Consider the following 12,300-nt stretch of genomic DNA (forward strand, 5'->3'; position numbering starts at 1 on the left):
ATAAATAATTAAAGACATATTAAACACTTTTTTGTTTTGTTTGATAGAATACGTTAAATATATTTATAAACAAATATTTTTTATTAATAAGATTACCGATTATATTTACGATTCTTACCCATCACTACCACAAAGTTTTGATTGGCTACTTTTCAACCAATAGCATTGCAATGCTTTCGCTCAATAATTTGAGTTTTGAAGATTGCGTCAATACAGTAAATAAATCAGTCTATTTTTAAATAGTCATCTCATAATAGTATAAAAACATAGAAATGCTCACAAATCTACGTGGGATATCACCGCTATCGGAAACAATGTCTGACAACACGTTAGAAAGACAACGCGCCGAAAAAGCTCTAATAACCAAAACACCATCATTGCCCCATAAGAATTTATTAAAAACCAATTATTCCGATAACAATGGGAATGATGTTAGCAAAAATGTTTATAAAGGTAGAAAAACCTTCGTGTTTTGGACATTGGTGTGTTTATTGTTTATACTGGCCATTGGAAACCTTATTTTAACTTTCATAATACTTGCTGTATTACGACTTGGTCAAGGTAAGTCTTTATAGTTAAAAATCCAGCACACCCCATTGTTATAAACTGTAGAATACTTACCTTTAAAAGGTTTTCTTTAGTAGTTATTATTGAAGTTATTGAAACACATCCTAAAACAAATCTTCATCACTCCTTAATAGTAAAGCTGTAAGTTTGGTCTTTACTTATTTATTTTCACCAGCGACAAGGACCAGTACTTCTAAAGATTATCCTGTACAAACTTACAAAAACTTAATCTTTGTAAAATATGGATGGATGGATGTGTGTGTTTGTTACTCTTTCACGCAAATACTACTGAATCGATTACAATGAAATTAAGCACATATATAGAGGGTAACTTGGATTAACACATAGGATAGGTTTTATCCCGGAAATCCCACGGGAACGGGAACTATTTTCTATGAAAACCTGGATCGAAAGATAGTAAAGTATAATTTCAGGTCTAGAAAGCATGGAGTTCCTACCAGAGCACAATGCTATAAAATTCTTTGGTGAAACGAACCTGGATCATGTGTACAAGAAGGATGGTCTGATTGAAAGCTTCCAAGATACTCCCATGGTGATAAGCAGTGAGAATGGATCCGTGCTGTTCAATTTGCAGACTCGGTAAGTGCGATTTATAGTTCAGAACATCACACATTTATTTATTCAATTAGACTTTGAGATGCACTTTTGAATCGTCATTACAGAGAACCACCCCCAATTTTTTGTCAATAGGAGATGTATTGCCCCCTAGTTATAAATGTGATAAAATTTAACAATAAATTGTACTATGTATGTATGTAAAAAAAAAGCAACTATGGAGTTTCTTGCCGGTTCTTCTCCAAAGATACTGCTTTCCGAATCGGTGGTAAATGTAAAAAAATATGTTATGACGATTCAAAAGTGCTTCTTGAAGTCTAATTGAATAAATAAATGTTTGAGTTTAATGGAATAAGTTAACTGCGATGGCTAGTTTGTGAAGATTTATGATAAGAAAAATATATGTAGCACAATTTATTGTAAAATTTTGTCACACCTAAAACTAGGGGGCAATATACAGTCTCTTATTGATAAAAAATTGGGGGTAGTTCTAAATTCCATTATTTTGCTATCTTTTTCAACGATAACACATGTTTTAGCGTGTAGAGCTTGGACGCCAAGAAAATTTTTATTATGAGTAAATAAAAATCCAATTAGTGATACAATTTTGTTGTAAACAAAATTATGGGGCAGTTTTTAAGTACATTTTTAATAATTTTTAGTTTATCTCGCTCTTACATCGTAACACACGTCTGCAAGAAATATTTCATTACGTAAAAAATTATCACATTGAGGGTATTTTTAACATTTCCATTTTCACGAAATTCCAGTTTATCCCGCTCAGACCCGCGTCTGACTTAACAACTCGGGCGTGTTCGTTCGCGGTGTGAATTCATTCGAATTAATCGAATCTCAGTAGTTTTAAATGAAAATTTTTTGCTCATTTTCAGTGTACTCTGGACAAGAAATTTTTCATTTCTTTTATTTATATAACGTAAAAACTTTCCACATCTGAGGGAATTTTTAAATTCCTATTTATTTTTATAATTTTCAGTGAACCACTCAGGGGCATGAAATTTTTCTGAATTATAAAAAATTTGTTTATTCTACAAAAAGTAACATTTGAGGGTATTTTTAAATTTCTAACCAAAAAATAGGGTATTCATAAATTTCTCCTTTTTCCAGTCTATCCCGTTCAGACACGCGTTTAACAGTGAACAACTCGGGCGTGTTCATACGCGGCGTGAATTCGTTCGAATTAATCGAACCCGCGTCCGGCGAGACGGTGTTCAGTACGAACAGCGCTGAGATGTCGATCACTGAACCATTGAACAATTTGGTTGCTAAGGTAAGAAAGTTGCTTGAAAGAAAGAAAGTAACACGTGTCAGAAGTGAAACTTCTTTGGCAAGATTCAAAGATATCAAAATCGTCGCCTTACTTCATGATGTGACGGTATTGCCATGACGCGACCTTGAAATTTTACTCTCAACACGCCTAAAGTTTCCCCTCAAATGTGTGTGTGTGTGTGATTAACGCAGTTGGAATGGGCATAAATAAAAAGTGTATTTGATCAAAAAAAAGTTTTAATGTATTTTATTTTGTTTTGCCTAACTCTAACATTCGAATTAAAAACGAACATTTATTCTTAACTTAGGTTAAGAAATAAGCAACCAAAGTTAACTTGCAATACAATTATAACTTAATTACAATATATTATATTATAACTGTATATTAAAAACCAAAGTCTGTTTGTTTGCGATAAACTCAGAACCACTGCACAGATTTTCGAGTCCATTAAATGGTCCATGAAATTTTCAACATTACATCTCGGGCGGAAACCTAAGGATTTATTTAATAAAAATGATTTATTTTAACAAATTTTACCCTTTGACCGCCTCCTTGGTACAGTGGTTGACGCGTGAGCGTAATACCGAGGGGTCCTGGCCCCTGGGTTCGATTCCCGGTGGAGACGAAGAAAAAAAAATGTCTTGGTCTGGTAGGACACAGAAGGCTGATCGCCTATTTGTCCCTAAAGAAAATCGATCAGTGAAACAGATGTATAATGCCCCTTACCCCACTTGGGTACATGGTACTTCTAACTTCACATTTATTTAGTCACTTCGACCTGTTATAATTCTATGAAGATAGTGCATACTCAAATGTCTATCTTATACTCTGTTAATGAATCTTAACTAGGATAAAAATAACAAAATACACATAGCCCTCTGTTATAGCATGGCTTTCTACCAGTAGGATTTTCAAAGTTGGTTAAGCAGTTTTAATGTTTAATGATTTAAGATAAAATTCAAAATCGTTTCAGTAGTTTTAAAACAGAAGTCTATCTTACTAAGTAAAGATATTCATACTTAATATTATAAATGGGAAAGTAACTCTGTCTGTCTGTTACTCAATCACGCCTAAACTACTGAACCAATTTTCATGAAATTTGGTATGGAGATATTTTGATACCCGAGAAAGGGCATAGGCTACTTTTTATCCCAGAAAAATGACGCAATCCCGGAAATCCCACGGGAACGGGAACTATGCGGGTTTTTCCTTGACTGCGGGCGGAAATCTTTTAGGAAATAAAACACACTATTCAATACGCATTCTGTATTTTAAAACTATATTTTTAATTTTCCAGCAAGTCTCCACAAAGCGGATATCCTCCCCCGTGGACGAGGACCTACTCCTGCGTTCTGAAGCATCAGCCCACCTTCAGGGTGCGGAAGGAACCCACATGGAGTCCAAATTACTACATTGGTCAGCTGATCAGGACATTTACCTAAAATCCATAAATGGTTCCATAGTTCTTAGCGGGAAAGAGGGGGTTTTTATTGATGTCCGATATTTGCCCATAGCCGTGCCCCTGAATAAAGGGGATAGGGCAATAGGGCAGTTCAAAGTGTGTGTCTGTATGCCCCAAGGGAAGTTGTTCAGGGTTGCTGTGCCTTCGGGGCAGAAGGTCACGTGCTCTCATGTCAATATGACCGGGGACTTGAACCCTTGCTTGTAAAAAGTTTTCCGAAAAGTAAGATTTTAGAGATACTTGATTTCTTGGGATGGAATAGGTCGTGTAAAAAAAATATTTTGCAAGGAAAAATAAATGGCAATTTGATATTTTTGGTTTTATGGCATTCAAATGCTTTATAAATATAAATTTATAAAGAACTAGCTTACAGCCCGCGGCTTCGCCCGCTTTCTCTAAAACGATTTGAGATTTAAACTATCCTATCTCTCAAGTAGGATCAAACTGCACATGGTGTGCGAATTTCATTATAATCGGTTAAATGGTTTAGGAGTCCATTGAGGACAAACATTGTGACACAAGATTTATACATATTAAGATATAAAAAATTCGATCGCTCAGGCGGGTCACGAGTGGCTGAGTTGGTCAGGCATCCGCCCCGGATTGGTGTCAACGGATGCGGGTTCGAGTCCCGCCTCATGATCGATTTTTTTCTATTCTTTATAAATTTATAAATACATGGCAAGTTGGTTTTATTTTTGAGTACCTAAGGCTAAATATAGGTAAATTGAAAATGCTGTCATTATAGGTCAATACGCTTATTATATTGTAAAAATACGGTCTATGTTTGGGATGTTAAAGCATGATTTGATTCTTGTTTTTCATAATAGTGTTAATTAAGAAGGAAATATTGTCATTACCATAAATTGCCTTGTTTAGAAAAATAACATTATTTATTTTATTTATTTCATCTATCAAGGATTTTGATGAAAACAAAAACATACACTTAAAGATGTTACATATTTTTAATATCATAATATAATTTGCGTTTAAAAGGAATGAGATAGCATGATAGAGAAAGAGAGACGTATATAAAGTGACAGTTAAATTTCGAATATATTAATTTGGCGCCAAACATATTAATTTTTTTGTCTGTTAATATTTTTTTACTGATTTAAAAACAAATTAAGGGTATCATTTAAGCTATCACCAATTTAATTAGTTTTGTGTTTCTTAAATAATAGGGTTTGTCCTCAAAATAGTAGATCTGTCACCAAAATGAAGTCACCAAACAATGCAAAATCAGTTCCACAATAAATCACCTAAAATCCTGAGATATAAGGTCTAGTACCAAATAAATGTTTTTGTATGTATTATAATAGGTGTGTCCTAATAAGCATTTAAGCAAACTAATTTAAAGAGATCACCAATAAATCATATTATGTTACTAAAAGTTAAAATAATCAATATTTATTCTTAAAAATAATAACCACTGAATAATCAGCTCTGGTTTAACCCCTCAGCTGTCGCGGTGCGCCGCCTCAAAAAGGTGCTGTCTGTCGGGCAAATTCGAGCTTTCGGCGATGATTTGCCGATTTTTTTCGATATTAAAATTTGTGATATAAACTTTAACCTGTGAGACTCTTGTAAATTTTGATGCTAACTAGATAACCAAACTTTATATTAGTTACCTTACTTACTCCCTGGCATGCTTATTTTACTTATTAGAAGCATTTTTTCCCACACATTTTGAATAAATGTTACATTGTAAAGAAAAATACTCATAAAAAAATAATATCAAGGTATTTTAGATTTTTATTTTTGTATTTTCATACTAGAATAGACAATCTTTTGAGTGAATATAACAAAAACATAGGTTTATTTAATAAAAATTCGAGAAAGTTGATTATGAATATCATCGTTTACGCATGAGCATAAGCGGGCGCGATCTCCAATCATGTTCATACAAATACAGACTTTACAGGGTGCTCCAAAATGACAACATTTCAAAATTTTTTGCTACTTGTTTTTATTTTTATTTTAATCAAAACTAGATAAAAACTAACAGTAATTTTTACTTTTTGGAAATATTTAGGTTTTTATTAATGTTTAAAAAACGTCTTATTCCTAAATGACGTTATTCTTATAGTGGGCTTTGTTCTAACGTCTGTATGTATAACGTCTCCACATGTCTAATTTATTTTCTCTTAAAATTTGCATTTAAGAAAATATTTTTTGTGGTAACAATAGCATTATGAAGAAATGCTTTTTTTTTCTTTCATGCTTTTAATTATTATCTATACATATAATAAATCTGTAGAAGGGTCAATTCTGTACATTGAAAATATTGAAAATATAAATAGCAGGGGGTGTTACTGGATCGATACCAAGCCCAAATATGTGATTAAAAAAATTATTGTCTGTCTGTCTGTCTGTATGTGAAGGCATCACGTGAAAACTAAGGTTTCGGTTTCGATGAAACTTGGTATAATTATACCTTATTATCCTGGGCGTAAAATAGGATACTTTTTATCCCGGAAAAATACGTAGAAAAAAATCTTAATTTTTTCCGTGCGGACGGAGTCGCGGGCGGAAGCTAGTAATCGTATAATATGAAATGTTGTCCAACTACAAATCGAAAGGCACTGTATCCATTCAGAAAAATGTCTAAGCTGTACAAATGTGAAATCTACATTTAATTATACCATAACTTAATTATAAACCGTTACATTTAATTTATAAATCAAAAATTTACGGAAATTTGAGTTTGAAACATTTTTTTATAAAATACAGCTTATGTAAAGGATAAAAATCAATAAACTTAAAGATTCAGAATAAATAAACAATTACATATAAATGATATCATACATCTATGTTATACTTATCATTCTAAAAATCAACAAATAATAGGAATCAGAAAACATACTAAATGAAAATCATTATATTATGTCCCTAGTTGTATAGAAGAAAGAATCGTATCATATTATTGTTTTATTAAAAAAATGAACGTTATGCCTTAATAAAATTAACGCTCCCAATCCTATTTATGCATATATAACTTAGCCACGCGTTACTCAAATAATTTTGTCCGTGGGCTAAATTAGCTTATGAGTAAATAAATAGTACAGAGATTCTTAAAAAAATATCAATCATCTAACGGATTGAAATAATAGGTAAGTACTTAAATAAATTTTATTTAACTGATAGCACTATAAAAAATTGTTATGAAGCTTTGTGTCTGTACTATTTATATACTCATGTGGTTGTAATGTGTGATGTTGACGCCAACATTGGCCAATTAATAGGAATATTTGCAACTTAGCACAAATAAAGTGATGAAAGCTATCCAATCTAGTTTTTATTTTACTTCAATACATGCAGTATTTCCAAGCATATTGTAATTAAGATATAAACTAATCGGTAAAATTGTATTAAAATCGGTTCAGTAGTTTAGTCCTAACTACTAAGTCCGTAGTACACAAACGCCATGGAACTTAAAAATATTTTGATTGGAATAAAATAAAACGTAATGTGTAGAATTTCATGAAGAATCCTGGTATCAGGAATTAAAAGCTGCAAATTCCCAGACACTGATCGTGTAAGTATTATTATCTGTTCATTTGACAAAGTATACAGAGTTATATTTTCTTGATTTCTAATACTGTTACGTCCTATTGTTAAAGTAAGCCTTGGAGTGTCTTGTCTTCCATTGCCACAAGGATCGTTGTTCCATTTGAATTCTCTTTTATTGATACTCAAATGCTTACGAATCGGAAAAAGGTAATCCTATCAAATAGTTACTTAGATATTTTTATCTTCAAATGAAAATTAAAATATCAAGGTGGAAGTTTATTTAGGGTTACCTAACAAATAAGTAATTATTGATTATGTAGTTTTAGACAGCAATGTGATATCTTCAAATAAAAAAATTGCATTCTTCTTCTGGGTAATAGAAGCAGTTTTGACACCAAAAATACAATAATTGTTATCGCTAGTCATTTACAAAATGAGAGGATAGATTTATATTTTCAGGCGTACTGCAAATGATGCATTTAATTCGTTTTATTAAATCTGTAATGTTCCAAGGCTATTTAAAGTCATGAATGCAAAAAAAATAATCGTCTTCAGACAGCGATCTACATCTATAACGTTCTGCCTACGAATGTACTACATATAGTACATAAGAATAAAAAACTCGCACACCGAGGGCTCCGAACAAACCAATTTTTTATTATGTTGTAACTCTAAAATTTTATGATTTTCGAAATTATTCCTCAATCTGCGCTATAAGAGCTTATTTTACCCCAATTTCCAAACTCTACGTACACGGGAAGTACCCTGTAGGTGTCGATTCCCTTGCTAATGTCGAAATTTGCGAAAATTTGCAGCATAAACGGCTGTATCTTTTGATTGCGTTGGTTTATAAGTTTGATTTTTTCGCAGCTTCAATCGACTCAAGTAATCAATATAAATTTCAGTTAAATGTCACATTACGCGCTCCTTATAAAATGGGTCTTGACAGACAGACAGACATATGGGCAGATGGGATGGACAGACGTAATCTTATTAGGGTTCTGGACCCTTAAAAACCAAACCCTTTGGGATGCAGCCGTTAATACTGCAATTTTTAGCAAATTTTGACATTTGCAAGGCAATCAAAACCGACAGGGTACTTCCCAAGTACATAAAATCTTTAAATTTGGTAAAAAGCAATGTTTTATAAAAACAGATATAAGAATAATTGCAAAGAACATGATTTTTTAATTGCCATATACAAATAAAAAAAGTACTTAATAATTTCAACTTTCAACTAATATGAACGCCTACGTGTATTAACTTGATATTCACATTTAAAACTCAGATTTACAATTTAAAAGATACCTACAGCATAATAAAAAAAAATAAGTTTGTACGAAGCCCTCGGTGCGCGAGTCCGACTCGCACTTGGCCTTCTTTTTATTTTTTCTGAAACTTAAGGTTCCCCAATAAATAATAATATGTTGTATTTGTATGAAGGTAAGAATATGTTGTACAATTAAAGTGTTAAATTTCTTTTTGAGTTTGTCCTACACAAATTACATAGTATCACTTTGTCCTATATATAGGTCATAGTGAAAACCATTGTTCCCTTGTTCATTGTTGTTTGTAGGTTTTTTTACTATTTTTCCAGCATATATACACTTTTAACCATAATATACTAAAACTAAAAGAATTAAGAAAGAAAATGTGTCTCTGGAATTTTTTCGTAAGCAGGTTACGGACTATAATTTTTGTAGTTGATTATGTATATCGTTTTTAACCTGAGGACAATTATAAATACCACAAAAACGATACCTTTCAATATAGACAAAACATATTATCATGTACATTTTATTTTGTATGAAAATGAAAAATTTAATTGAAGACGAAATTTAAAAAATAGTGACGTTGAATTTGTGAACATCCTGTATGCGGATTTTACGGGGAAATTATTGTCGGTTTTGATTTGAAAACGAAATATCTCTAAAATGGAACACAGTATCAAATTTTGAATTATATCATTAAAATCTTCATAAAATTTCTCGTAAAATGATGTAAAGAACAAATACAATATGTAAAAAAAAATATGATTTACCAGGGGTCAAAAACTAAGCAACGTACAGTTAAGTGATAGATACATATTTGAAACCATTATTTATGGTATAATTGTTGGTAATTTTCATTATTTCGGCACATAAACATTAGGTTATATAGTCAATAATAATAAAAAGACCAATAAATAATTACCGTTTTTCAACTTTCCGCAAAATTTTACATTTTGTAAAACTTTAAAAGTTAAAAGTTACTCGACTAAAGTATGACATAATTACTGTTATATTTCGAATATTTATCGGTCAAATTATTATTGGATGGACTTAAAATATTCAGTAATTCATAAGCTATCAACTAAATAGTCGTTTATGCAGATTTGAACTATATTTGCGTTACAATGAGCCAATTTCCAACCTGCGGTGATTTGGCACAGATCTGTGCCCCGACAGACTACGGGTACAAAATTTTTGGCACAGATCTGTGTTCCGACAGACGAGGGTTTAATAGCTGGCTAATGGTTAGCATAATTGTAGATAAAACACTTAATTAAAGTTAAAATAATCAATATTTATTGTTAAAAAACAATAATCACTATTCAGTGATTATTGTTTTTTAACAATAAATATTCAATCAGCGCTGGTTTGGATTTCGAAGGGCGCCCCCTTTTTCTTTTCTGGCCGATAAGCATATTTTTTGCTTCTGGTGGGGGGTTGGCCAGTTTTAAGCGTATGGCTAATTCGATAATATGTTTGCACATGTCAATTTTTAAAGTGCGCCAATTTGTCTCCGCCCCTTTGATCATTTTTTCATTAAAATTATAAATTGATGTTTTAAATTGATAACGAATACTATTAATTTATTATCTGAACGAAATAAAATGTTACTACTGTATTGGTGACAAAATATCAAATAAAAAGGAGTCGCAGTCAGGGATCGATAATCGATTTATTTGGTGACAGATCTACCATTCTGAGCACAGAGCTATTATTTAAGTAACAAAACTGTTATTATAAGAACGAAGTTTATATTCATGTAATGCAAAATAATTTTATTGGTTATCGATCTCTTATTTTACACATATATTAACATTAATTTGATAATTCATACCTGGGAACAATTTTTGTTTATCTGAGAACGGAAATATTTCGTGGTGATAGATCTATTTATTAGGTGATACAACTTGATGACAAATATAAATTTTGGTGATAGAAAATATAGTTCCCACAAATTAATTGGATTAATACTCATTTTAAATATGTCTATAATATTATGTTGGATATTTTTTTTTACATATAAAATTACAATGTGTAGTACTTACCTATTAAAATATTTAAAGAGATGTGGTAGTTTTATGTTGTTACTGTTTTTAGCATTTAAAATGTATTTATTGATAGCATTGTAAGTGTAACATTTTTATGCACAAAATAGATTTTGTAAACTTTCTTTTTTATAGGTATTTTATTATTTCCCACATTCTGATCTCTAATGTTAAAATATACAGGGTGTAATCGTTAAGTGTGCACAGGCGATTATTCCGTAACTATTGCAGATATCAAAAAACTTTAAACTGATATAGAAAGCCCTTTACCTAATGAATAAAATGAAAATAATAACTTTAAAAAAATAAAATGGGAAATATCCAAAAATTTTACATCAAACACGCTGATACATTTAGTATGAGATATGACTATTTCCAACATATTGTAATATGAAAAATTTTGGTTCTTTTTGAAGTTATACTTCTTTTGGCGCGATGGAGAAAAATGATGAGAGTGAATTTTTACGATGCGCGCGCACACCGACACCTAAATTAAACAGCATGAAGTTAGTTCTAGGTGGTATGACAATTGATAACTATATTCAAGTTGTATAATCTAGTATTTTTTTCCATACGCCAAAGAAGTTAACTTCTAACGCGTGTACATAAGTAAACACACTCTTATTTTGGTTTTGTGCTTAAATTGCTTCGCATGAAACTGTTAAAAGAGCTCGATGTGGAATACAATGCTATTCCAAAACGAGGATGTCAATTCGAACATTTGCTTTGAACACACAAGTGATAACTGCGTTAAAAACAACCGACTTCAAACTTGCAACTTGAAAAAATGCCCATAAAATAAAACTACTAGGCCTATCCGAATATGGGACCAATTCGACACCATCCCGCATCGAACAAAAAAAGAATCACGTAAATCGCTTCAGACACCTCGGAGTAATCGGTGTACATACATAAAAAAAAAACATACCGGCCGAATTGATAACCTCCTCCTTTTTTGAAGTCGGTTAAAAATGTATGGGCATGTTCGATGTATCTGTAAATTGTAATAGTGACGGAATAATAGCCTGTGCACACTTAACGATTACACCCTGTATGTATATAGAACCTAAAATATATTATTAAAGTTAATTTTATTTCGACAAAAATCAGTATTATTAATATTGTCCATCAGAGGAACTTGGTTATATTTATTTATAAAATACTCAGAAATGTAATTTTTAAATTATTTATTTTTAAATTCCTAGTCAAACATATTGATGTATGTAGAATAGACAATAAAATTATATGAAATGGTGTATCATTAATTTTTCTACTACCCTACAATGCTGTTATAAGTATATCAAACTTACTTCTATAAAAACAAGGTGACTGATATAGTGATCTATCAACGCACAGCCCAAACCACTGGACGTATCGGGCTGAAATTTGGCATGCAGGTAGATGTCATAACGTAGGCGTCCCCTAAGAAAGGATTTCCCGAAATTCTTGCGGGAACGGGGAAAAACGGGGATGCAAGTACAAAGTCGTGGGCGGAAGCTAGTCTAGATATAAAAATGAAACCCGTTTTCCTTGGTCACGGCATCACGCGTGAACGGGTGATTTTTTTATTATATTCCT

The 12,300-nt window shown here is 31.7% G+C and overlaps 1 protein-coding gene across 1 annotated transcript; it reads left to right on the plus strand.

Moving 5' to 3' along the window:
• Positions 1 to 202: 202 nt before the first annotated feature.
• LOC123702366 lies at positions 203 to 4,249 on the plus strand. The gene is made up of 4 exons (XM_045650106.1): positions 203 to 561; positions 1,002 to 1,167; positions 2,269 to 2,431; positions 3,729 to 4,249. The coding sequence occupies exons 1-4, from the start codon at positions 273 to 275 to the stop codon at positions 4,098 to 4,100; spliced, it is 990 nt and encodes a 329-aa protein (XP_045506062.1). The 5' UTR covers positions 203 to 272; the 3' UTR covers positions 4,101 to 4,249.
• Positions 4,250 to 12,300: the final 8,051 nt, after the last annotated feature.

Source organism: Colias croceus, chromosome 23 (genome assembly GCF_905220415.1).
Source record: "Colias croceus chromosome 23, ilColCroc2.1".
Taxonomy (NCBI): domain Eukaryota; kingdom Metazoa; phylum Arthropoda; class Insecta; order Lepidoptera; family Pieridae; genus Colias; species Colias croceus.

Coding starts and splice junctions, on each gene's coding strand:
- LOC123702366 (XM_045650106.1), top strand. CDS start 273: ATGCTCACAAATCTACGTGGGATATCACCGCTATCGGAAACAATGTCT. Junction 1,168..2,268: donor CTGTTCAATTTGCAGACTCG/GTAAGTGCGATT, acceptor TCCTTTTTCCAG/TCTATCCCGTTCAGACACGC. Junction 2,432..3,728: donor TGAACAATTTGGTTGCTAAG/GTAAGAAAGTTG, acceptor TTAATTTTCCAG/CAAGTCTCCACAAAGCGGAT.